Here is a 27,792-nt window from a genome sequence, read left to right on the forward strand (position 1 = left end):
CACTTATTAGGCATGATTCAAAAAGGCCATAGTGTCTTTGGGTATGGAAAATCCTAATATAAGTCACAGTATTTATTAAGCTAAGGGTATTTCCTTCCCACAGTTATACTGGGTGCTGTTAAGCAAAATTTCTAATATAACATGCTTATAAACTTAAACCCTGCATATCTTGTGTGCATTGTCCTGAGTTGCAGATTTTTTTCTGAGCTTTAAAAATGCGTATATTATCAGGAAAATATGTTTATGGCAGGATTTCTCAACCTTGGCAATACTGAGATTTCAGGTTGGATGATTCTTTGTTGTGGAGGGCTGTCCTGCGTACTGCAGAATGTTTAGCAGCATTCCTGGTTTCTATCCAATTGATACCAGTAGCACCCCCTAGTTGTGACAAACAAAAATGCCTCCAGACCTTGCCAAATATTCACTGGGAATCCAAATATCCCCTGTATACTGACTCATTTACAGTCAACAACTTTTATAGATTGCTCTATTTTCAATGAAAATAAACATATCTATTTGAAAATTTTCATCTACCTAAATTGATAGCTTTCTCATTACAAATTCTGATACACAATAAAATTTCAAGTTTTGCTGAAAATCTTTATAAATTAAAAATATTTATAAGGTTTTATACTTCATCCTCAGTTATCTAATGGTTCAATGAGCTGTCCCTACTTAATAGAGGCATTCCTTTATTTGTTGCAGGATTTGTTTCTCCCTATGATTTATTTAACTTTTCCATTAACTGACTTGGGGATGAAAGGTAACAATAAAGGTTTCTCTCCTGTGTGAATTCCCTGATATACAAGGAGTGGTAACTTCTCACAGAAGGTTTTCTACATTCACAAAATGTGTACCTACAGCAGGGTGCATCTGTTGTAGTGCAAAGACATCAAAACATAGAACAACAGTATGTATTTATTTCTCATTCACATAAAGACCAACGGTGATTTGGGGGTAGAGGTGAAATCTCTGCTATTTCCACTTAATTCACTCTGTCTTAAATTATGATTGCCACCTTCAACTATGGCTCCCAAGGTCACCTGGGGGTAGGCTCCATTTTAGTCCAACAAAGGATGAGAAGATAGGGAGGACCATATCATGTGTTTTGCAGGCCAGGCTTGGAAATAATGAATACCACTTTTGCCCATATTTCACCGGTCAGAACTGAAGTCACATGCGCCCACCCGTACTAAATGGAGGCTGAGAAATGTAGGCTGTGTGCCCAAGAGAAAAAGAAAGTGGGCATTGGTGAGCACACAGCCAGTTTCTGTCATACTCAGTTTCTTCCCTGTGTGAGTTCTCTGATATTTGCTGAGGTGTGACTTCTGGCAGAAGGTTTTTCCACATTCATTACATTCATAGGGTTTCTCCCCTGTGTGAGTTCTCCGATGTATAGTGAGGGCTGACTTCTGGCAGAAAGTTTTCCTACATTCCTTACATTCATAAGGCTTCTCCCCTGTGTGAGTTCTTTGATGTTTATTAAGGGTTGACTTCTCACAGAGGTTTTCCCACATTCACTACATTCATAAGTTTTCTCCCCTGTGTGAGTTCTCTGATGTACAATGAGCTTTGACTTCTGGTAGAAAGTCTTCCCACATTCACTACATTCATAGGGTTTCTCCCCTGTGTGAGTTCTAAGATGTACAGTGAGTTTTGGCTTCACACAGAAGGATTTTCCACATTCATTACATTTATAAGGTTTCTCTCCTGCATGGGTTCTGTGATGTACAATTAGGGCTGGCCTATGACTGAAGGATTTTCCACACTCCTGACACTCATAGGGCTTCTCTCCTGTGTGAGTTCTCTGGTGTGCAATAAGGACTGATCTCTTGTGGAAAGTTTTACCATACTCACTGCATTCATGAGGCTTCTCCCCCTTGTGTGTTCTCTGATGTGCAGTGAGGGCTGACTTCTGGTAGAAAGCCTTGCCACAGTCATTGCATTCATAGGGTTTCTCCCCTGTGTGGATTCTCTGATGAACACTTAGGTCTGATTTATGGCAGAAGAATTTTTCACATTCATTACATGCATAGGGTTTCTCCCCAGTATGTGTTCTCTGATGTACTATAAGGGTTGATTTGCCAATGAATGTTTTCTGACAGTCAACACATTTATAGGGCTTATCCCGTGTGTGTGCTTTTTGATGTTTAGTGAGATAAGACATTTCACAGAAGATTTTCCCACATACATTACATTCACAAGTTTTTTCTCTCAAGTGAGTTCTCTGAAACCGAGTGAGGTGTAATTTCTTGCTGAAATTATCCTCACTTTGATTATATTCATGGTATTTTTCCTCCAAATGAACTTTATGAAGATTAAAGAGTATTGGTTTCTCACAAAAGGTTTTTCCACATTCATTACATTTATGGTGATCCTCTTCTACCTGAGTGCTCTCTTGTACAATGAGAGGTGACTTATCATAGGTTTTTCCACATTCATTAGATTTACTGGGTTTCTCTTCTGTATGAGCCCTCTTGTGTATAAAGAATATTGCCTCCTTGTTGAAAGGCTTCCCTTGTCCACTACATTCAAAAGTTTGAATATTCTGATGATGAATAAAACATTCACTCTGTCTGAGGGATTTCCCAATTAGAGTAAAGTCATAAGGTTTCTCTTCTGCATGCATGTGATTGGGATTAACAGGGAGAAGCAAGTTCTGACATCCACTGAACTTCTCAGGCCTAATGCCTGAATAGTTTCCATTACTTATAATAAATTTTGAAATATAGTTTGAACTCATTCCACAGGTTACTTTTCTTAAAGGAAAAAGGGTTGTGCTCAAATTAAACATTTTTCCTAATTCAACTTTCTCAGTTGATTTTTTTTGTTGATGATTACAACTTGACAAAAATGTTTGTCTTGATTTTCCCAACTCCTCTCCATCAGGTCATCTATTTTCTGGACATCTAAAATGAGAAAAAATTTTCACATCTATGAACCACATCTGTTTCACATAGAATGGGATTTAGTACAGGTATTTCTGAGGTTGCCTTTTTAGTTTCAGTCACAGTCTCACAAAATGAAAACAATCCTAAGAGCCTGTTTTTGTTTTTTACCCTTAGACCAAACAGAAATGAAAAAAGGGAGGAGAAACTATAAATGCCCACATGTGCAATTTTTTTAGCACTCTACAACTATAACCTTCAAAACAACAAACTGAAGACACCAAATTTATGGAAAGGTGACTCATCCAGGGACAGAGAAACATGCAGAAAATGAGGGGAGCCAAAAAAAGAATAACAAACAATAAACAGAGTAATAAGGAAATTAGTAGACAAGGGTGTTCAGGGGGAAATGCCAGAGGCACTATCACTAATCTAGAGCAACAGAGCAGAACCCACAGAGTGTTCTTGTCATCCCTCAATAACTAAGGTGGGATCTTTACTAGTAAACTTGTGTCCAGGATCTTTTCTGTTTTTCCTTCAATACCAAATTACATTTGAGAAAGTACCAATATTCTCTTTTCTTTACAGGGACCGTCTTATAACCCCAGCTTCAAATCGAGCTGTGAAGCAAGGTGTGCTGGTTTGAAAGGATTTACGTACCCTAGAAAAGCCATGCTTTAATCCTAATCCAGTCTTGTGGAGGAAGACTTTTCTTTTTGATCCCTATTCAGTACTATAGATTGGAAACTTGATTAGGTTATCTCCACGGAGCTGTGACCCACCCAATTATGGGTGTTAACTTTGGATTAGAGGGTTATATGACTCCACCCATTCCAGGGGGGGTGTCTTCATTAATACTGGAATCCTTTAAAAGAGGAAGCATTTTGGAGAGAGAGTGAGAGCAACAGAGCAGAGTCACAACAACCACAAGAGCCCACATAGCCACAGACTCTTGGAAAGTAATAAGGAATACATCCCCAGGGGAGCTTCATGAAACAAGGCTGGAGAGAAAGTTGGCAGACATCACCACATTCAGCATGTGCCCTTCCAGTTGAGAGAGAAACCCTGAACTTCATCAGCCTTCTTGAACAAGGTATCGTTCCCTGATTGGACATTTTTATAGCCTTGCTTTAACTGGGACATTTTCATGGGCTGAGAACTGTAAACTTGCAACTTACTAAATTTCCCCTTATAAAAGCCATTCTTTTTCTGGCATATATCACATTCTGGCAGCTAGCAAACTAGAACACAAGGGTGCACAAACATCTCACGAGTGGAAAATCAGCCTTGCCATGTGGTGTGTTTGCTGTTCCCTGCTGGGGGCAATTTCTCCTCTGATTCTCTTAGTTGATCATCTTCCAGCCTGGGTTTACCATCAAATCCTACATTTCCTAAATCAGTTCTCTTTCTCTGAAGAACCCTGACAAATACAGCAGTCTCCTCACTTCATTGAAAATGGAATCCCCTGTATGTTTCTTATTCTCTTTGTTTTAGAATGATTCCACAAAGAAAAAGGGAAAAATGCTGACTTTATACTCCACCTTGAAATCATAAGTCTGGCTGCCTTCTTGAAACTCTTGGTTCCTTTGGCCATAGGAAGACTGTGATTTCTTAGTTCACCTTCTACCTCAGTCTGCCTCTTTCCACACTCCTTTGCTGGATCTTCCTCTGCTTCATGATGTTGGAATGCTGTGCTGCCCCAAAGCTCAGCCTCTTCTCTCACTTTCTTAACAATTCCCTACAGGCCTCCCTACTTTGTGTACCTTTAAAGACCATCATTAAGCTAATCATGTTCAAATTTGCAACTTTAATTCTGATGTCCACCCTTAACTACAGATTCTGTATCTAACTACACAGAACATATTAAATTTTGGAAATTATAATTTTAAACTTAAAACTGTCCCAAAGTAAACACTTAAAAAAATCCCTCTAAAACTACATTCTCTAAACACCCTTCCTAATTTTTCTTCCTCCCTTACCCTGGTAAAGTGTTCTTATCATATGATTTAACATATTACAAATTTGTTCTTGCTTCTCTTTCAATGGAACATAAGGTATACGAAAGGAGGGGCATTATTTGATCAGTGCTGGTATCTCCACAACTATGAAATGACCAGCACCTAAAAGCTGCCCATTTAACATATGTATGAATATACAAATAAATGCCAGAAAGGAAAGAGCCCATGACAACAGATGAAAGGTAGACAACTGAGCATCTAGAGAAAGAGACTAACCAAGGAAAAAGTCTAAGAAAAGGCAGGTGGGGATTGGATTTGGGATAAATCTAAGAAAATATTCAGTTGGAAAAAAGAGAATGAGCTCTTACATGAAAGCAATCTTGGGAGACTGCATTAAGCATGTGTCTGATGCAAGTAGACTAGCTGTGCTCAGGTATGGTGCCTAAAGACAAAATTTGCTGAAAAAGGTCCTCAAAGCTGAATTGTCCTCAAGATCTAATTTCCCCTGCTGTCCCCTCACCCAGTATGCACAGACAGACCTGGGAGGCACTGGCTGGAGAGTCCTTCTAATGTCCAGGGCTCTTGTCCTTGCTCCAAGTTGAAGATCACCTCAGGTTTGGGAATGCAATGCCCTGTTGGTGGGAAACAATATAGGGATTGTGCCAAAATGCTTCAGTTTCAGGGCCTCTGAAGAAAAACAACAGCACAGCTTTAGAAGCTTGTAATGAAGAAGCCAATTTGAGAGAGGGTACATTCTTTTTAGAACAGAATCTCAAACTTAAACAATATTAAACTTTGTAAATGGTCTATATACTTATTAATGAAGAAAACAGATGCTGGCCCCTGGGAGTTACTGGGGAAGTTCCGCTCACCCAGGGAGAGCAGGCTGCTGTAGTTCTCCAGCATCACATCCCTGTACAAGGTCCTCTGAGCAAGGTCCAGGCACTGCCACTCCTCCTGGGTGAAGCCCACAGCTACATCCTCAAAAGACAGAGATCCCTGTAATGGCACATTCCTCCTTAATTCATTCATTGATACTGGGTCACAAGAACATGACATATGGGATCTCATTCTGTGTATGCGGGTATGTATATCTTTTGTAAAATACTTACTACATACCTTCCTTTACAATCTGTATTGAGGGAGAAAGAGAAGCCATAAAAATATCCTGCCTCCCTAACAATTTATTAAATCCTAAAAATATTATTAAGTTTCCCTTACATATCTGTCCTCAGTGATAGGAATAAAATGGTAAATAAAATTCTGCTCCTACAGAGAGCTTATAGCCTGGTATGGAGACATAAACATAAATACATACCTGCAAAAATGTGTTAGAGAAACTAAATAAGAAACATGTTCAAGGTTTACAAAGAAGGAAAAAGATAGTTCTATTTTGTATTATCAAGCTACACTTCAGTGAAGAGCCAAAGACATTTATGCCTTCAACAGGAATGAGTTCTCACAAATATGAGGTGACAGCTTAAATCAACCCACAAAGATATGAAGTACACAACCAGCTAAAGGAGCCACGACAGCCCAGCAGCAGGCAGTGTAGGTATTCAAGAAACTGCTAATGGAAGAATCCTGCATTTCTACATTAAACAATTTATCTCAACAATAACATTTTTTATATACTCATTCTTATTATAAATTAAAATTATGTACACAGATTTCCTACTATTTTCTCCCCACATCCCAACAGACTGCTTGTATTCAGCTCAGGGTGAGTATCTTCCACTTCGGAAATCACAGATGTAAAGATCTGCATGTGAATGCTCATTCTCTGAAAGGGGAATGGAGAGCAGTTGAAGGGAGAATTGGAGGGGAAGAAACCAGGGAGGTATTAAAGTAACAGAGCAGTAAGAATGCAGAATAGGGAGTTAATCCTAACAAACAAACAAATACAAATAAATGAAAGCAATAGCAGAACTTGGTCCTAATCTGCTGTGCAGGGGGTGAGAGGGGACTTTTACTTCCAGGTGTCCACATGGGCAGCTGAGTAGATAATGGAGCTGTAAACTGAAATTGGGAAAAAGAGATGACAAATATGAAAGGAAGAATTGAGATGGATCTTGGGTGTGTACTGTTTGAGTATCTGTGACCCAATGTCTGGGGATGTCCAACAGGCAGGAGACTATATGATCCTAGAGCTCAGAAGAGAGCTCTAAGCTGAAGATAAACACTTGGGAAGCATCAGTATTTCAGTGGTAGCCAAAGCAATGAAATGCCAAAGAGATGCTAAAAGATTGAGAGGAGAAAAGTAACAAATACAGAATCTGAGGAAACACTAATATTTACTGATAGAAGGAAAAGAAATAAACCATGTTGACTGAGAAGGAATTTTCTGAGTTTATTCTAGGAATAAAGGAAAACTTAATATTAAGAAATATATTATTATAATTCATAGTCACAGTTCTACAGAGAAAAATCCAACATCATCCACATAGACACTGAGAAGGTATCTTGAAAAATACCTTCCCATTTGTAATAAAAGAGCTCAATAAAACAGAACTCAGTGTATTCTTCCTTAATGTGATAAAATGTATATATTTTAGGACAAAAGTTAGCATCATGCTTTATGGGGAAACAGCGGGTGATAAGGATGTCCCATTGCCACTATTATTTAACAATGTACAAGCTGGTAGCGGTAAGTGCATCAAAAAGAGACAAAAGTTAAAATGATCATGATTTTATGTGATGTAATCACCACTAGAAAATCCAAGAGAATCACCTAAAAACTGCTTCAAATATGAAAAATCAGTAAATTAGCAGACTATAAAAAGGATAAATAAAATCAAGGGTCTGCATCTGTACAGCCCTCATACAAAAACAATAGAAAGATAAAATACCCAGAAATACATTTAACAAGAATGTACAAAACCAGACCAGACTAAAGAGACCCTGAAGGACACAAGAGCAAAACAAATGGAAAAACATACCATGTTCATGGATGGGAAGATTCCATGTCACAGAGATATCAATTCTCCTTAAGTCAGTAAACTAATTAAACATTATGCTAATGGAACATGTTCTCAGATATACAGACAAGCTGATTCAGAAGTTCCTGTGGAAAATACAAGCAAAATAGACATGGTGTGGTTGATTATATTTCTGTTCATCTATATTCAGTGCCCCTTTGTGGGGGTCTTTCTCTCCAGGCTGATTCTATATCCCCTTCCTGATGAACTCATGTAAATAATTTATAATCCACATTTGTCTTGGTTTGGTCAATGACATATGAATGGAAGTGAGACATGTCCCTTCTAAGCAGGTTTAGGAGCCATGTTATCTTTTTCCTCTGCCATAAGGACCAACAATGTTACAGAGAAAAAATGGTCACCTCTGTGGGAATCTTAGTGGAGCTGAGAGGAGCAAAGCCAAAGCTGACCTATCATTTTGGGACAGGAATGTAAGGTAGATAAAAATCTTTTTTGGCTTAACTGGTAAATAAATTGGTACTTTAACACAATAAACAGCATGAACCCTAACAATAGGCAGTATAAGTAAATTTTGGTGCTGGTGCTATCTATGATCACTTTTCAGCTTTATTCACACATGATACAGTCCAACCAAAGTGAACAATCAGTGGCTCTCAGTATAATCACAGAGTTATATATTCATCACCTATAATAACTTCAAACTCAAATATTATTATCTTTTTGGCTTAAATTTTAGGAATAGAGGTCGAAGAACTGAATGTTAGTAGTGTATCCCAGATACTATTCATGCATTTGATAGGAGTATCTTAGAGAACTGATGAGCTGAGAGGAAAAAAAGAGCAGGTTTGCATGCACAAATAAAAGGGACTATGGAAATACTAGAAATATGGGATCTTGAAAGACTGGAAAACTTTCAAAGCTTTTCTAATTTTACCTTTTGCTATATAAGATTTTAAAAGTTGCCTCTTCCAATTCTTAAAGAAAAAAAATATTATGAGAAATGCTTTGAGAGTCAAAGACTGGCTAAGAGTGAACTTCATGGCAAATTACCATTTAAGGGCATGACCATCACAGCCGCTGTTAAAACCTACAAATGGATTAAGTTGGTTTCTCAGTGAAGAGAATAAGTTATGAGTTGCTACTTAGGAAACCTTATAGGCTAAAAAATCCAACTAAAACAAAAAACACACAAATAAAAATGCATATCTCAAAAATAATCTGAAGCAGTTGGAATCATAAAGATATAAATTGGACTATGCCTATGAGAGTTAAATTGTCCAAAACAAACAAACACCCACAACCAAACTGACCTAGAAAATGCTGGCAGTTTAAGACTTAAAGAGATCATTTGAGGTTATAGGCAAAAAGCAGAACTGCTGCCCAGCTCTAAAAAAAAAGACTTCATCTGAAAGACCTTCATCAAATGAGGCCAAAGAAAGTAACAGAAAAGGAAGGACCTTCCAGAAGACAGAGGAAGGCACCATGGACAGCGATGGGGTAGGGGTTGCCAGGGTGCAGAATCTGGGCCTCGTTAGGAAAGGTTTCTCACTCCAGGCCCGGTGCAATAGCTCCCCACGACTTCAGTGGGCCTCCCCACTCTGCCCACGCTCCAACTGTTCTAGTCTGCTAGCTACTGGAATGCAATATACCAGAAATGGAATGTCTTTTAAAAAGGGGGAATTTAATAAGCTGCAAGTTTACAGTTCTAATTCCATGAAAATGTCCCAGTTAAAGCAAGGCTATACAAATGTCCAACCTAAGGTATCAGGGAAAGATACCTTGGTTCAAGAAGGTCAAGTTCAGGGTTTCTCTCTCCACTGGAAAGGCACATGGTGAACATGGCAATGTCTACTAGCTTCCTCTCCAGGCCTCTTGCCTTCATGAAGCTTCCTGGGAGGTGTTTTCCTTCTTCATCTCCGAAGGTCACTGGGTGGCAGACTCTGTGGTCCTCTCATTCTTCTGTTGTGGTTCTGCAACTCTCTCCTCATTCTCAAAAGGGACTCTCTCCAAAATGTCTCCTCTTTTATAGGATTCCAGTAAACTAATCAAGACCCTCATAGAATGGATTGAGACATGTCTCCATCTAATCAAGTTTAATACCCACAACTGATTGAGCCACATCTCCATGGAGATAACTTAATCAAGTTTCCTACCTATAGTACTAAAAAGCGATTAGAAGAAACCACTACTCCCACAAGATTGATTACGATTAAAACATGGCTTTTCTAGGGTACATAAATCCTTTCAAACCAGTACACCACCTTGCATGTTGGGTACAGAGAAGGCAGTTTGGCTTGTTTTACTTGACAGGTCTCTAAATCAAAAGTAATCATCTGGATGTGAAATAAATTCCTGGCATCAATGAGAGATGTTGGACTTTGAGAACAAAGTAAAGACAAGATGGAATCTTAAAGCTGTCTTTCTGGGGAGGGGGTAAGCTTGAAGTACATGTGGGAGGACACGAAATCCCCAAAAGAGAGGAAGGAATAGTCAGAGGACCAGTACAGTGGATATTTAAACCTCCTATAAAGCATCAGCAATGAAACTGAGGTCCTCATACATCCATTACAAGAGCAAGAACAAGCAAGCAAGAGAGAGAGAGAGAGAGAAAACAATGGATGGATATAGAAATTGGAACCATAAACCAAAATACTCACAGAGATTTTGTAGCGGATAAAGGTAGCACCTCAAACCTATGGATGAAAGAATGGACTTTTCAATTAATGGTATTGAAATAACTAGATATCCAGCATGAAGTTAAAAATAGATTCATATTTCACAGCAAAGACCAGGACAAATTCTAAGTGCATAAAAAAATTTGATTGTGAGAGTAGACTGATGTCTTTGTAATGCTGGAGTAGGAAATCCACTGCTAATTGAAACTCAAAATTCAGAAGTCATACAAGTACATAACAAGAAATATGAATGCATACATATCAAAGCTTCTTCTTAAAATAAAAATAAACAATTCCAAAGCAAAATTAAAATAATAATAACTAGTCACTTCACAAATAGCTTCTCTTCCTAATAATAAAAAAAAAGAAAAAAGAATCAGCAACGAAATAGATGAACAAGCAAAGGACATGGGCATTTCACCCTCTACCTCCAGAATATAAAGTTTTTAAAACTCCGAAAAGATGCTCAAACACTCAAAATAAGAGTAAAACAAGTTGAAATTATACTACAATATATTTTCCCTCTTAAAAGATTTGAAAAAAATCTAAAAGTTTTACAACAGCTTTTTCTGTGAGGCAATAACCAAATAAGCACTTTCATTCTAACTGATCTGCTTTCCAAATGCACCCCAGATCAAGCCAGCACTTGCCAACTCTATTGCTACTCTCCTTTCACTGTAGTATTTTCCTGCACAGAATCTCAGCTTTTGAACTTTCCCCTGCGGGAAACTCCAGGGGTTAGAAAAAACAGCAGAGTTTATGGAAGTCACAAGGAGATGCAGTGACAAAATTGGTGATATGAGGGACCTCAAACCACTGTGTAAATTGTCTAGCAAGAAGATACAACAGCCATATACAAATATGCACCAAGAGAGCCCCAAAATACATGAAGCAAATATTTATAGACTGAAGGGAAAAACAGATAGTTCTATAATAATAGTTGGAGACTTCAATACACCATTTTCAATAAATGATAGAATATCTAAATAGAAAATCAGTGAGGAAATACAGGACCTGATCAACACTATTAGCCATTTACAGAACACTCTACCCATATTCTTCTCAAGTGTATATGGATCATCTTCCAGGATACACCATATGCTAGGTCACAAACAAAATCTTAATACATTTAAAAAGTAATGAAATCATACAAAGTATCTTCTAGGACCACAATGGAATAAAGCTAGGAAATATCTTGTAATAAATGAAAAGGAAAATACAATATATCAAAACTTATGGGATACAGAGAAAGCAGCCTAGAGAGAAATTTATAACTGTAAATGCCTACATTACAAAAGAAGATGATTACAAATAAATAACCTAACTTTACATGTAAAGAAATTAGAACAAGAGCAAAATAAATGCAAAGTTAGAAAAGGAAAGAAACAGTAATGACCAGGATGAACATAAATGTGATAGAGAACAGAAAAACAATAGAGGGACTCAAAAAAAACAGAAGTTGGTTCTTTGAAAAGATCAATAAAATCGATAAATCTTTAGGCAGACTGAGAAAGTAAAAGAGAGGGAGGACACAACTAAAATCAGGATGGAAGTGGGGTCATTTCTACCACCCTTATAGAAAAAAAAAAGGTCTTATAAGAAAGGGTAACATGAAAAATTATAAGCCAACAGACTAAAAAACCTGGACGAAATGGACAAATTCCTAGAAATATATAAATTACCTAATCTAAAGCAAGAAATCTCAACAGACCTATAATGAACAAAGAGATTGAGCCAGTAAACTAAAACCTCTCAACAAAGTCCGGGGTCTGATGATTTCAATACTGAATTCTATCAAACATTTAAAGAGTACTTATCACCAAGCCTTCTCAAACTCTTTCAAGAAACAGAAGAGGAGGGAACACTTCCTAACTCATTCTTTGAGGCCAGCATTACCCTTATAAGAAAGGAAAAATTACAGATCAGTATCTCTTGGATATTCACACTGGGAGAAGACAGACACCATGTAAGAAGTCCCAGACTGAGACTGCCAGGCTGTGAGGAAGACCAAGCAGGCAGGATGCCTGCTCAATGACTGTCCTGAGTCATTTGCGTCCTTTCAACCAAGACCACAGACACTGTGAGGCAGACATGCCAACCCAGTGTACCCTGTCCAGTAAAAAACTGCTGTTTAAGTCACTAAGTTTTACAGTTCTCTGTTATGCAATATCAGATAATTGAACACTGCTAAAGTCATTAGAGACAATAGCAGTACCTTAATTTGCAACATGGTGCATTTAGGTTTAGATTATTAGATTCTGTGCCAGTTTGAGACTGCCATGGACCACAGACATGACAAGCTCTTTAAAACTCATTCAGTATTGCTGGATGGGATCTTTTTTTTTTTTTTTTTTAACTTTTTCTATTGCAGAGTATAATATATATACAAAGCAAAGAAATAAAAAAGCAATGGTTTTCAAAACACTCTTTAACAAGTGGTTAGAGGGACAGATCCCAGAGTTTGCCATGGGCAACCATACAATCCTCTCAGATTTTTCCTTCTAGCTGCTTCAGAATATAGGAGGCAAGAGGGCTTAAATATTTTTTTATCATCACAATTGACTTTTTTTCCTTCTCTTTTTGTGAAAAATAACATATATACAGAAAAAGCTATAAATTTCAAAGCACAGCACCACAATTACTTGTAGAGCATATTTCAGAGTTTGACATGGGTTACAATTCCATAATTTTAGGTTTTTACCTCTAGCTGCTCTAAAATACTAGAGACTAAAACAGATATCAATTTAATGATTCAGCATTCATATTCATTTGTTAAATTCTATCTTCTCTGTTTAACTCCACCATCACCTTTCATCTTTCCTTCCCTCTCTTTAGGATTGTTTGGCCTATGGCAATTCTAAATTTTTGATATTGGAAGGGTCTGTCACTAATATGGGGTAGGGAGATGGAACTATCTGATGCTCTGGAGAGGCTGGGCTAGGTTTCAGGATTTATCTGGACCAGGCACCCATCTGGAGGTTGTAGGTTTCTGTAAACTTACTCTAGTGCATGGAACCCTTGTGGAATCTTATATACCGCCCTAGGTGTTCTTTAGGATTGGCTGGAATGGCCCTGGTTGGGGGTTGGCAGGTTATGGTAAGTAGCAAGATCTACCTGAAGCTTGCATAAGAGCAACCCCCAGAGTAGCCTCTTGACTCTATCTGAAATCTCTCTGCCACTGATAACTTTAAATTATACTTTTCCCCCTTTTGGTCAGGATAGAATTGTTGATTCTGTGGTGCCAGGGAGACTTTCCTCCTGGATGTCATGTCTCATGTAGGGGGAAGGGCAATGATTTCACTTGCAGAGTTGAGCTTAGAGAGACTGAGGCACATGTAAGCAACAAAAGAGGTCCTCCAGAAGTAACTCTTAGACATGTCTATAGGTAGTCTAAGCTTCTCTGCTACCTACATAAGCTTCATAAGAGCAAGCCTCATGATCGAGGGCATGGTCTATTGGTTTGGGTGTCTGTAACATTTCGCACAGTATCAAGGGATTCCCTGATGGTAAGGTTTAATAGTTCCATATTCTTTCTCTCCTCCCTCAGGAGACTTTGCCAATACTTTTTGATTATCTGCTTAATATACTCTAGGATGTTTCCAGGCATTACAATAATCTATACAGGATTAAAGGACCTCTTTCTTATTCTGTGCTTCCAGTGTTTCAATTGTTCAAATGAGCTATAGAGACAGGTTGAATTAGATTATGCACTACAGAAAATTTCGGTTTCAGATCAAATAAACCTTTCTTTCATGGGTCTCAAAGAGTAAGAGTGGTTCTAAAATACAGACACTGTTTTCCTTACCCCTATGTTTTGAATTACTTTAACCCCAACTTGTTCGCTTCTTTCCTATCTCTAAATATCAGGTTATATATATATGAAATAGCCTCTCAAAATACAGAAATAATGATCACCTCTCTGGTCTTAATGTGTCTGCTCTAAAAGCTTACAATCTAGGCCCCGTTTTCTTATAAGCATTTTCTAGAGATGTGTCCGCGACTTCTCGCTCAGCGTCAAGCCCCCGGCCGGCGGGTGAGACAATGAGGAGAGACAGAGAGACGCAGACAAATCCGCGCTGGTGAGAAACACAGATCCAAGACACGTAGCAGTTGTAAGCACAGACCTTTACTGGAGTTAAGCTTGCATTCTCTGTTACAGGTTCCGCGCGGGACAAGATACCCCGCAGGGGAACAACCTCTATGCGGCCGTCAGGTACGGCTCCCTGTGGGTCGTCTCCACCCACCCCGTCCGGGTAACCTCTTATATACTGTGCCCAAACCCAATAGGTTAGTGCCACGTATACAGAGGTGATTGGAAGATAGGGTTGGTGGGCGTGTGCGTCATTTGCGGAAGCAGGATGTGAGCGCCATCTTGGCTCACTCGATGGGCGGGGGGAACTCTAGAGCAGGCTGCAGCGTGTCCACTAGGCCAAACCCGGAAAGCGGCTCTCTACATCTCCCCCTTTTTGTTTTTATAAGAGGCATGGTCCGTAGACCGTATTCTTGTACCCAGTGTCTCTATTGATGATGGTGCTCCCGTGGGCCTGAGTGGCTCACAACATAGTTTGGTGCTTTGGGGAGTCTGGACTAGGCTCGCGTCATCACACGACGGAGCCTCTGGCACCGACCAGAATGCCTCCTCATATAGAGACCAGAGAGCCCGTGAACTGGAAACCACGTGACTCTCCCTGCAGTGCTTTGCCTCGCAACTGGGCTAAGCGGGGCTCAGGAGAGCGGCAACCAGAGTCGAGAGTGTCACTAGATGTCTCTGTGCAATGGCCGGAGTCTAGTCTGGCCAGGACCGTGACTCTGCCTTAGAGATCATCCTTTAGACAAAAATTATGACTTCTGGTGCCGCCTTTTACACCCGGGACACAGCCATGGGCCTTGCCGCTGACCTTGCTTTCGAGCGTCCCGCCCTGAGTGGCCGTGACGGGCCACGCAGTGGGGGGGAGGACAGGGCTACGGTGCGGGTGTCGCCAGGGGCATCAGGGGCAAGTGACATAGCCAACATAGTGGTGACGCGTAGCTGTTGCTGCGTCTGGAACAAGCGTTCTAACAAACATTTAACAATGAACAGAGTTACTAAGAGTCCCACTGCTACGAGAATCCAAGTAGTCAAATTGGGCCAAGAGAACCAAGAGGTGACTCGGTTCCACAGACTTTGTACAGTCTCGCCCAGTTTGGAAAGGTCGAAGGCAACGGGGGTAATTAAAACTGGTCCCCCTTCTAAACAATCGAAGGGTGACCGGCGCTTTCGTTGCTATCTCGTCAGTCGCCGCCGTCATCAGCAGAGTTGGAGACCGGATCTGGTGGCTCTGGTTGGAGGCTTATCAATTTTCTGGGCAACAGTTCCTTGGCGTCCTCGGGCGACGTCACGGTTCTCACCAGTCTTTCCGGAACCCACACTGGTTGACGTCCTGGCTCCTGGGGAAAAACACAAACAGAGCCTCTGGCCCAGCTGAGCACTGGGTCAGGGCCTTGCCATTGTCCTGACAGGACATCCTTCCAACGGACTAGACCTCTATGTGGAGGACTCGGAGTAGTATGCTGAAGAGCAGGTGTCATTCCTAGTGAATTTTCATTTAAAAAATTATATGTAAATAAGGCTACAGACAGTTGAGCCTTCGGGGACAGGCCGTGGCCTATTCCTCTAATGGTTTCCTCCGCCTTGCTGAGACTGAACCATAACCTGGGCAAAGCCTGTGAAATCCGAATCTACAATGCCTGGTATAACTGTTAGTCCTTTCAGGGCTGTGGATGCTCTCCCTAATATGAGCCCAACAGTCTTCGTTGGTAAGGGCCCTTTAAAGGAGGTCCCTATCAACTGGACACCCATGGAGGGGGTCAGTACAAGCCTGGAGGTGGCACAGAGGTCCAGTCCTGCTGATCCAGGGGATGCGCGAATTTGGACGGGTGTTGTGTCGCCGGATGGCATGCAGGGGGGTCCACCGAAAGGGTGGACCCCCTCTGCCCATTTTTTGGGTCCTGTTCAGGGTGGCCAGAAAGGCGCACACCCTGCGCATTGAAGGCTGACCTACAGTCTTCTGCGCGATGGGGTCCCTTGTGGCAACGGCCACATAGCCTGGTTGCCGCATATGGTCTACCAAACTGTTGAGTGGCAGGTGGTTGGCCTTTATTGGGACAGTTTCTCTTAATGTGTCCCAACTGGCCACAATGATAACATCCTCTTGGCTTTGTTCCTAGGTCTTTGGATGTCTTTGCAGCTACTTGTAAGGAGCTGGCTAGCATGGCAGCTAGACCTGCATTAGTTAACGGGCTACCAGCATCCCTGCAGAGCCGAACCCATTCCGTCAGGTTTTTTCCTCTGTTTTGTGTTAGGATAACTTTACATTCCTTGTTGCACTGCTCAAATATCATTTGTTTAACTACAGTCTCTGCCACTCCTGGATCTGAGAAAATTCTCTCAGCCGCAGTTTGCATTTTGGCTACAAAATCCACGAAGGGTTCTGTGGGGCCCTGATGTATGTTGCTGAGTGAGGCTTGAGCCTCTCCCTCACCTGTCAGCTTTTTCCAGGCTCCTACGAAACAACGGAAAATCTGGGCATAGACTTCTTGAGGGAACCCTGTTTGATTCTGGGAGTGGGCACCTTTCCCCAATAGCATATCTGCATTCCACCCGCCACGTCTCCCCGCTGCGTTTTTTGCGGCTTGTTCCTCAGCTAGCTCCTCAAACCATGCTTTCCAATCTATATATCGGCCCTGTGGTAAACAAGCACGGGCCAGCTGAAAAATATCTGCGGGTGTATGATTCAGGGCGGAAAGGTTTTCAACCATATTCAGGGTAAAAGGGGCATTGGGGCCATACTGATGGACGGCCTGCCTCAATTCCTTTAAAATTTTGTAATCATATGGCTCATGCTGATTGTTACCTTGGGGATTGATAATAACTGGGTACATTTCTGAGGCTGGCTGTGGCTCAAGTGGTTGGTAACCACCCAGCATGCCAAAAGGTCTAAATGTTGAGAAAGGGGTCCACTTCCAGAAATGTCTCCCTCTGTTACCTGATGACGAAGAGTTCTGAGGGCCTGTGTACTCGGGGGGGGGGGCACGGCAGTAACTGCTCCTCCCCCGACCAGCCTGTAAGGGGTTCCGGGTCTCGCAAAGGAGGGCCACTGTAATTACCTGATTCGGCCACCAGAGGGAGCCCGTGGTGAGGGTTTTTGGCGAGATCACCAAAACCATTCACCGGAAGCCGCCGCGTCCCTGCAGCAGGCGCTGGTGGGGCGGAAGGCTGTGTGGGTGAGACAGGGGGCCTCCCCCAATCGATCAGCGGAGGCGCGTCTGCACCCTCGGTCTCATCACCATCTGACTCTGAGTCAGAGGTGTCTGAACTAGCGCCAGACTCTGGCGGCTTGCCTTTACGGGAGCCGTCCGCAGACGAAACTGACTGAGTTTCTTGGAGCGCGTGCCGTGCCTGCAGCAGGGCGGAAGACGGACTTAGGCCTGCAGCATTCTCCGCCTCAGGGCAAGCACGGACGGTTTCCCAGATAGGGACCAGGATCGGGTCCATACAAAGGCCCGTCCGGCGCGCCCGTTCTATGTCATTACCAAGTTTTAACCAAGAAGGCAGACTAAGGCTCCCGGAGTGGGCGAACCAAGGTGCAAAAGCAGCAACATCGTCTAAGAACCGCAGGAGGGAACTCTTCCTAACCGAGATACCCCACTGCTTCAAAAGGGTCTTTAAAGGAGCTAACAAAGGTGAACTTCCTGACTGCCCCATGCTTGCAGTCGGCACTGTACTTTAATCACTCGGAGAGCTCTTCCGAGTCCCCGGGGCTACCTGAAAGCCCGCGGGCCTTAACTCTCACGTAATAAGAAGTACTCACCTTCTCGCGGTGATCAAGCGCGGGAAGTCCGCTGCGAACTCAAGAAGCACGTCCTCACCAGCTCGGGGAAAGGCAGCAGAAGGGTTCCCCGTACGGGCCACCACTTGTCCGCGACTTCTCGCTCAGCGTCAAGCCCCCGGCCGGCGGGTGAGACAATGAGGAGAGACAGAGAGACGCAGACAAATCCGCGCTGGTGAGAAACACAGATCCAAGACACGTAGCAGTTGTAAGCACAGACCTTTACTGGAGTTAAGCTTGCATTCTCTGTTACAGGTTCCGCGCGGGACAAGACACCCCGCGGGGGAACAACCTCTATGCGGCCGTCAGGTACGGCTCCCTGTGGGTCGTCTCCACCCACCCCGTCCGGGTAACCTCTTATATACTGTGCCCAAACCCAATAGGTTAGTGCCACGTATACAGAGGTGATTGGAAGATAGGGTTGGTGGGCGTGTGCGTCATTTGCGGAAGCAGGATGTGAGCGCCATCTTGGCTCACTCGATGGGCGGGGGGAACTCTAGAGCAGGCTGCAGCGTGTCCACTAGGCCAAACCCGGAAAGCGGCTCTCTACAGAGATGACTATGCCATTGCCGTTCTTTTGTTTCTAACTTATTTTATCTCACCAAATGTCCCACATGTTTACTCACATCGTTGCATGCCTCACGACTTTGTTCCTTTTTGTAGCAGCACAACCTTCATTCATAAGTATACACCATTGTTTGCCAATCTGCTTCTCTGTCAGTGCATCCTTCAGCTACCTGCATTCATCGGGTATCATGTAGAAGGCCCAAAGTCCACAGTCCATCAACATTCTCAATTTTAGATAATTTCATTGTTTCCAAGATAAAGAAAAACAATAAACACATCCTCACCAAATAGGAAATCTAAACCTCTTTTTAACTCTTATTCCTCCCACCATTTATTTACCTCTGCTGTTGCTGTGGTAGTGCTGATGGTTTCATTTTGAACACAGCTCATAGCATGCAGTAGCAGTTTCTCCGTATACCTTGGACTTAAACACTCTTTGTACAAGAATTATATCTTTGAAGTAATTCTTGCATGAACTAATTCATATTTCTGTTGTGAATCAGTGGGACATGTAGGTCTATACAACCCCTTTCAATCTTGTTCATCTTCAATATCAGAATATTACTTATAGACCACCTACAAAATCACCTTCGCTCCTATCTATTCCTACATTGGAATTCAACCTCAATAGCTAAAAGTTCTGGGTGGGATCTTTTTGAGTGTTTCCATGGAGATATGATTCACCCAATTGTGGGTGGTAACTTCTGATAAGATGGTTTTTGTGGCAATGTGTTTCCACCCATTCAAGGCGGGTTTGCTTACTAGAGTCCTTTAAGAGGAAACCATTTTAGAAAAAGCTAAAGAGCCAACAGAGCCCACATAACCAGAGACCTTTGAAGATGCAGAAGGAAAACGTCCTCAGGAAAGCCTTATGAAATGAGAGAAAGCTAGCAGATGTTGCCATGTGCCTCCCCAGCTAAGAGATGTGTCCAGAAGCCAGAGACCCCCAGCAGGCACCAGCCACGTGCCTTTCTAGCTGACAGAGATGCTCAGGACCCATCCACCTCTATTGAATCAAGGTATCTTTCTCTGGATGCCTTATTTGGACATTTTTATGGCCTCAGAACTGTAAACTTGCAACCTAATAAATTCTCCTTTTAAAAGCTGTTCCGTTTCTGGTATATTGCATTCTGGCAGCTTTAACAAACTAAAACTGGTTCTAAATAGATGAATGAAACATGTTTTCTATTTTAGCTAGGATCTCAAACTATAGTTATAAATTCAATTATACTGTCATTTCCACAGTTCTACTCCATAAATAGTTATGATTGATGCACACAGTCATTTATCCCAATTTTAACTGATTAATTGAAACAGCCGGATAGTCTTCAAAATAGTTTAAAATTTTCAGGTAGAATCAATGAAAAATTTACATTAGCAAAAGACAGAGAACACTAATCTATGTTTTTTGCTCTTATTCTCTGCTTATCTTTCTCTTGATCCTTGCTTACATATGTCACACTAACTCCTGTATACTTTCTCTCACTGGATTCCTAAAGTTGTCACTACTCCTGCTGGCTAGTAGTACAGCTAAAAGGGATCTAACCTCATCACAGCAAACAAGCCCTTCAGGGTTTGCCAAAAATGATATTTCCAATGTAAAAAAAAGTCACTGTTATTTGTTTGTGAGCACCAATGTCTCCTCCCATTTATTAGCACTGCATGCAGGTATTAGAATAAAATCAAAACAATAAAAAAAGAAAAATAGCGGGATCTGACACCCAAACAGCTATGATTAGAACAGAACTGAAGAAGAGGAAGGATCTGAGTCAGAAATACCATTACTGAGGTTTGGGTAACTGGCTGGATGGAGGTAACACCATATGAAAGGAAGTGAGAAGGATGTGGTTTTCATTTGTTGAGCTTTAGGTGCCCTTTGGCTAACTACAAGAAGTATTCAATAGGTGGTTGAACATATAGGCCTAAACACTGGGAATATGTTCAAAAGGAACCTCAAATCACAGACAGCTGAACCAGTCTAAGAGAACGGCAGAGTGAGAAAAATAGAGACAAAAATAGAAAACTTGGATGAGCTATGGAAGAAATGAGAACATGGGGAAACAATGAAGAAAGCAACACAGAGGTAGTAGTAGAAACTAACAGAGAAGAATTTCAGGAGGTCATGGTCAGTAGTTTCAAATATGGCAGAAGAACCAAGTAAGGCAAAGAACAGAGAATAGTCACTGGATTTGACTAATTTAGGTTTTTGTGAACTTCAGAAGAACTGAACTAAAACCACAGTGATTTAAAATGCAAATGGGGCTTTTATCAGGAATCCTTTTTACTGAGTAACTGTGGCCTCATGTCCAAAGCCATGGTGAGGAACTGAGGCTTTCACATAAATGCCAAGCATGAGCATTTTCCCTGTTCCTTTCAATTTTTTTCTTCATTCTGACTTCAGAAATTTGGCTCTGAACTAATAGATTATCCAAGCCAAAGGTCTTCTGCTATTTCAGTTTTGTTTTCAGAAAACTCTAAATCTGCCAAGGAATACTTCTGTAATTTCTTCTTCTTTACAAATTATCAACCACAAAATACCTGATTTTCAAGCATACCACCCTGTGTGGCTGAGGAGTAATTTCAAATATGTGAAGTCGTCACTTCGTATACAGGATAGAAATTTAGATAAACTATTTTCTTGCTTTACGTTCATTCATGGCTCTTTTTGCATTTTGCTTTATTAGTGATAAATGTGGCATTCTTCTCTGATTATCCAATAGAATATGGAGCAAGCTACCTAGGTGTCAGCAGATTATTCTTTGATGCTTTCCTAAGTGTCAAAAGAAAACTTTTCGATATAGCTTAAGAAATTGGGTCATTTTGATTTATTCCCTTTGCTCTTTTTTCAACCTCCAGGCCCACTCAGAGGAGCAAGGCAGACAGCATCCTATGTCTTTTGTCCTAGCCCTTCCTGCACTGTTTACAGCTTTCATTGCAACACTCCGCATTTAGTTGAGTACAGCAGTGTTGATCCAAGATCTTGAAAACCTATACCCTAAAGTTCAGTCTGTCTGACTTTAACAGTCCTCTGTCTGTAAATATACCCCTATATTTACGCACACCTCTGGTAAAGGGATAAGGCTGATGAGAATTCATCTTCCGGGAAGGGGCTTTGTATTTTAAGAGAAAGCAGAGGCCTCCTCCTGCCTTTTAAATGAGATCAGCCAGCTTTTAAGTCTAAGGTTACCAGGGCATGTTATATATACATCATATATATTCTCCTTCTGTTGGCCCTCTACCTTCCATAGCTATCTTAAATTGTAGCATCTGCTTGACAGGGATCAGGCTCCTCTTGAAGCCTCAGATTCTTGTGGCCTCAAGGATCCTACCAATCGTCATGTCCCCTAAATATGTTAAAAATCCATTATTGTGGGTATTAAAGTAGCAATTATACTGTAAGCATATTTATGTACTCATTCTGTCTGATTTATTTTCATCATGTGAAATCTGAATCCAGCATTGGTTTCTCACATCTTCCACAAATGTCTCCAAAGAAATTTTTATATCATAGTTTATGTTAAATAAAAGTGAAATATTAAGGAACATTTTTAAAGATGCAAGTGAACAGTGGAAATATAACTTTGAATTGTCTGCTGCACAACCTGAATACACAGAGTAGCTGAGAGAAATTTATGGAGTTATTTTAAGGGCCTGTAGTCTAGTCAGTCTTCTATACAGCCTAGGTTTAATCCCAGTATCAAGCAGGCCCTTCAAAAAGCAGTCTAGAACCACACTATTTAAGAACTCCAGAGAAAACTTACTTAATCAAGTTCTACTTTAGCACTGGGAATCATTTCCACTGAAGATCACTGAGAGTATTTATTTCAGGGTTGTTAGAGAAACAGTTCATTATATCATCCATATGACCAATAAAGCTACTGTTTCCAAGTACAGTGCCAGTAAGTCTTCACATCTATGAGAATTTAGCATGGTCTCTTCTTTGGGTCAATAGTGTCTTGTCCTTTCATTATGGTATCAGAAAGATCAGTAACAAATTTGTATGAATTTAGATGACCCTAAGATCATGTGACCTGCCTGAATCAACATGCCAACTTTATGTGCATTTCCTTAATGCTGATTTCTATTTATTTCTACTTTTCCATTTTAATTTACAGACTCTCATAAAGTTAATAAAATATAATGTAAAACAAAATGAGGAACAAACAAACAACTCACCTGAGATTTATTCATTTTCTGTTGATCTTTGAAACACATAAAGGACTCTGAAAGTATAGCTAGGAGAGAAGAGGAATGGAATGAAGTAACTTGAGAGAACTAGCCTGACTTACAGCTCCTAGATTTCCCTGCCAAAAACTCTCAACACATTAGCTGGAAAAGAAAAACCAAGTCTCCCTAAGGGAGAATAGCCCTTTAAGACTTGAGAAGTAGCTGGAAAGACCCCATCGTTGAAGGAGCAGCCACAAATTCATTAAGGGTGAAGATCAGACATAAAATTCATCATTGGGTTAATAAAAATAATTACTTCCTATTGATTTAGAACAATCAACGTCCTCTGCTGCGAGATATAAATAAGAAATTGAAAACTTTAAAGATGTGTGCTTAAAGATATTACAGTACAACAAAGGAATAAACATTATGCCTTTACTAAAATTGATGGTAGAGAAAAACACTTGGGATGTACTGTTTAACTGCTTTCCTATTATACAGGCATACCTTGCAGAACTCCCTAATAGTTTTCCCACCAGAAAACCCTGTTGTTTTACACACTTACAGTTCACAGAAAGTATGCGACTTAAAACACAAAGTTTTGGCTCACAATTATATAGAAAAAATGTAGACAATGTGTATTTATTTGTGGTAGACTGTTATAGTAAGAGTCAGCAATGAGGCTTGCCTCCTGGATCCATGCCCGCAGGAATTTCCTACCCCAGTGAACCTGGGCTTTGCCAATTGACTTGCTTTGGCTAATGGACATCAGTAAAGGTGATCCAAATATAGGTTTCAAACGTACTTTTCACTGGAACGCGCCTTCTTGGAGGAGTCACCTTGTGAAGAAGCCTGAGGCAAAGATGCCAGAAACTCATAGCCTAGCCAGCAGCCAGCACACACCTCCAGACAGGTGAGTGATGCCACCTCAAACCAATCAGCCTCAGCCAAGCCACTAGACGACAAGTCACTTGTGACCCCAGGCAGCACCAGTATAAGAACTGCCCAGCTGAGGCCAGCCCGAAATGCTGATCCAAAGAACCTGTTACCCAGCAAAGACAGATACACCTAAGCCCTTAGAATTCATTTCTGACAAAATTATGTGAGGGAGAAAGTCTTGAATCTGATACCAAATACACTCAACAGAATTTAAGAATCCCATGAGAAGTTCTGAAAAACTGAGTGGCAACTGGGCAAAACTCTCCAAGGATGCAGGCACTAACATGACTGCTGTGTTAACTACACAAAGCAAAGGTCTGGAGGTCCGAAAACTTTGTTTTAAACACTTCATATTGTAATATGAGTCTGTTACTTACATACAGGCATTTTACTGTGTTTTTTTGCACTTTAAGAAATTGGTTAATAGTAGATGCATGATGCATTATCATTTCCACCATTTTAAATAATGAAAAAGACTCCTATTATTTTCCTGCAGAATTTACAATTTTTCATAACAGATTACTGTCATTAAGTGGGAGACACTGTGTTATCCTCTTGAGCTCACATAATCCATAGCAAGCGTTGTAGACATGCTTTACGGCAAGATCTTTTAAAATAATGTTCCTTCTAACTTGACTGCAGTATTTCAAAGAAGATCTAAAAAAAAAAACAAACAAGCAGACACTTGTTTTGACTTAGTTGTGGCAAAATGGATAACACTGGCCTAAAAGTCAGGAACCTAGACATCTATAAGCCATAAAACCCTGGCAAGTTACTCATCTCTTCAAATTCAACTTTTTTCTTTCTTATAGAGCAGAAATACCCTGAAGAACCTTTCCTGCACCATTCTTTGCATCAGCCTATCTCCAGATACCAATGACAGGCATAGTTTGGGAGAGCTAAGACTCTGGAAACAGTAAAAGGAGACTGAAGGAGTGTGTGTGGGGGTGGTGTTGAGGCAACACTGGAGACAAATTCTCTCAGGTTATCCCTCCTCCCTCAGACCAAGACCCCTTCAACTACATAACATTTCCTATGCAGCCCACTCTTGCCAATTCCCTTCAGCCCCAGCTCACCTCTCTTCCAAAAGTTGGTCCAAACCTTCCAAGGCAGTTTTAACAGCTTCTAAATGAGGAAATACCACCCAAATCTTGTTTACTCTGGGCAGGAGGCTTAATAACTGCTTCTGGCATTCAAAGCTTCTCCTCTGGTCTGAAGCTCTCCTGAGCGATTTCAGGTCACAGGGGTGTTTTTCTGTTGGGGTTCCTATTCCTGGGGCCTCCTCCTTCATATTTCACAAATTTTTAAGTTTTTCCCCAAAGATAATGGAATCATTATTCAGAGCCCCAAGCTCACTCTCAGAAGATACTGTCCCTGTAAACTTGGCTTCTATTTACATCAACCTTTTATGAAGTCAAGCCTCGATTGCTAGGCAGGCTTGACAGTGAGGAAAACAATCAGAAACCTCTATTGGTGAAGAGACACCAAAAAAACCCATTAAGCCAAGTGACACATAGTAAGATTCAGTAAACATACACTTCATAATTATTTCTCTGGGGACTTGGGAGCATTTCACTGGTGTTACTAATACCTTCACATATAGCTGAGTGAACAGTGCCAGTAGGTTAAGAACTGCCCAGGATCCCTCAGCGGCAGAGCTTGACGCTGAACCCAGATCTCAGGCTTTCATGTTCACGCGGTCTGCAGATCGGCTGCCTTCTACCCAATTCACGGAGCTTCTGGAACCAGCTCAGGTACGGTGGTAGCACACACCCCGCCTTCTGACTGCGCGCCTTCCTTTGACAAGACGATCACTGACAGCGCAGTCCGAGGCCCCCGGGCCGCGGCTCCGGATGCTCCCACAGTCCTCCCGGGACCCACGCCCCCTGCTCCACCTCGTGGTGGGACACCCTCCCCCCTACTTCCGACAGCCAGCCGCAGGGTTTGACTTCCGCGGTTGCTCCACTTCCGGTGGCACGGCGTCCAAGCCCACAGCCCATAGGCAAAGCTGCCGGAACTGGATCGTCCTTACGGAAGTGGGCGGGGCTACGCCTGCGCCAAAGGAACGCGTGGGGGGGGGGTAGGGGAAGGGACACCTATTTCCAGGGTCTGTGCGTGCGAAGCTACGTTCCTCACCGACCTCCGCGTCCAGCCGTGGGGATGCGCCAAACAGGTGTCGCTATCGGTCCGCGGTTGTCTGTCCCCTTGTCCACTTCCTACAGGTGCGCGCTAAGCCTGTAAGACTTCGATATCACCGTGTCTTTTACTTTAAAATTATTTTAACAAACATAAGAAACCGATACTGTAACTCTTCCATCCCGTTGAAAAGCTGCTTGATCTCATCTGCTGAAATGATTTTGTGAGCCATCCTATTACACAGCTGGAAAAACTACCCTGGAGTATAAACTGGAATAGAAGCCATGGGTCGTCGTTGTGCAAATTCACACTCCCAGTGTCTGCTACTTACCTGCTCAGAACTCCCAGGATCCATCCATCCATCCATCTAGCTAGCTAGCTATCACCTGTTATCATCTGTTCAATTACCATCTGTCAAACCTTTACTAATTTCTTTTAAAGAGAGCTGACCTGAATTGGTCTTCACTTCCATGGTGACTGTCACAAACTTGGCAAGGAGTCAGAGCTCCCCACTGCCACTGCTGCTTCCCTCAAGTGGGGATGGCCCTGGCTGCAGTCAGCAGAACTGGGGATGGGGAATGATGATGGCTTTCTGACTCAGACCTCTGGTCTCTTTTCCTAAAGTAAGATCTGCTCTGTTCAAATTTTTGTGTCTTTCTTCATCCTGCAGCTACTACTCACTGACTGTATTCTAAAAACCCAGAGACCACAGCCTTGATTTCTTCCCACTGGAATCCTTACCTCCCTCTCTCAAATCCTAGATCCCAGGCTCCTTTGTTAAATACCTCTTGGCATGAAATATAGAGTTCTTTAAATCCGGGACAATTGACAGGGTCTGCGGTTGGGGGAATTGATGCTTGATATCCAACCCTCTAGGATATTAGAAGTCACTCTCTCTCTTGGTTGGCCTCAGACTTCTCATCTATAAAAATGGAGGCAGTGGTCCACAGATAGATGTGTGGGTCCCACCCCTGAGCCCAACTCTAATGCAGGCCAAGAAAGCAAACCGTTGCCTGCCCCCACAGAGATAAAGTCCTCAGAGCCAAGGAAAGGAGGCTCAGGACTAAAACCTAGGAAGTTCCCATTCAGGCCTGTACACTGCAAAGTTGGGTCTCAGGGTCATATTCCATGAAAGAGACAATGAATTTGCATGGATCGAGAGGATAGACTGGCACCACAGGATAGAGGTCTCTCCTATCCTTTCTGAGAAATGGTTGTTCCTCTGCTGATGGTTCCTGGGGTCAAGGTCTACCTACTTGGGGTAGGATGAGTTCTTCATACCAGGAGAGAGACCACACATGGATTCATCAAGGGGGATTTCCCTGAGAAGAGGAAGTGTGAAGACCACACTCAATCACAATTATGTGTCATGTACTTATAAATGCCAGTTTTGAGTATTATTAGTCTAAAATTTTCATGATCTTTAGGAAAATATCCCTTGTGCTGACAGTTCAGTATTTCTGAGAGATGGGGGATTGTTTTTATTTTATTATGCTTCAATGTTTCATTTTTAAGATACGTGAAAATTGGATGTCATAATATTCTTATGTAACTGTACTTTTTGTTTTGCAGTATGATTTTGAAAACTATAATTTATTCCACCTCTGTATCATTAGTTTCCCAATATTTTATTTTATGAATTACTGTAATTGATT

General features: G+C 41.6%; 1 protein-coding gene across 3 annotated transcripts; it reads right to left on the bottom strand.

The window, feature by feature from the left end:
* Window positions 1-2,683: 2,683 nt before the first annotated feature.
* On the bottom strand, window positions 2,684-25,997 carry LOC143654490 (zinc finger protein 248-like). 3 transcript variants are annotated; one of them, XR_013161821.1, is made up of 7 exons: window positions 25,593-25,997; window positions 23,072-23,130; window positions 18,955-19,065; window positions 10,443-18,500; window positions 7,786-7,910; window positions 5,719-5,827; window positions 5,422-5,533 (listed from the first exon to the last, which is right to left on the bottom strand). XR_013161821.1 is itself a non-coding variant. In XM_077126472.1 (5 exons), exons 2-5 carry the CDS (start codon window positions 7,792-7,794, stop codon window positions 2,800-2,802), a joined length of 339 nt encoding a protein of 112 aa, XP_076982587.1. In that variant the 5' UTR covers window positions 7,795-7,910; window positions 10,443-11,636; the 3' UTR covers window positions 2,684-2,799. The 3 variants fall into 3 exon arrangements, 1 of the variants encoding a protein (XP_076982587.1); XM_077126472.1 differs by lacking the exons at window positions 18,955-19,065; window positions 23,072-23,130; window positions 25,593-25,997 and adding an exon at window positions 2,684-2,909 and having other exon boundaries at window positions 5,386-5,478; window positions 5,719-5,845; window positions 10,443-11,636; XR_013161822.1 differs by lacking the exons at window positions 5,422-5,533; window positions 5,719-5,827; window positions 7,786-7,910; window positions 10,443-18,500 and adding an exon at window positions 24,379-24,658 and having other exon boundaries at window positions 18,510-19,119; window positions 25,593-25,988.
* Window positions 25,998-27,792: the final 1,795 nt, after the last annotated feature.

This window comes from Tamandua tetradactyla, chromosome 13, assembly GCF_023851605.1.
Source record: "Tamandua tetradactyla isolate mTamTet1 chromosome 13, mTamTet1.pri, whole genome shotgun sequence".
Lineage (NCBI taxonomy): Eukaryota > Metazoa > Chordata > Mammalia > Pilosa > Myrmecophagidae > Tamandua > Tamandua tetradactyla.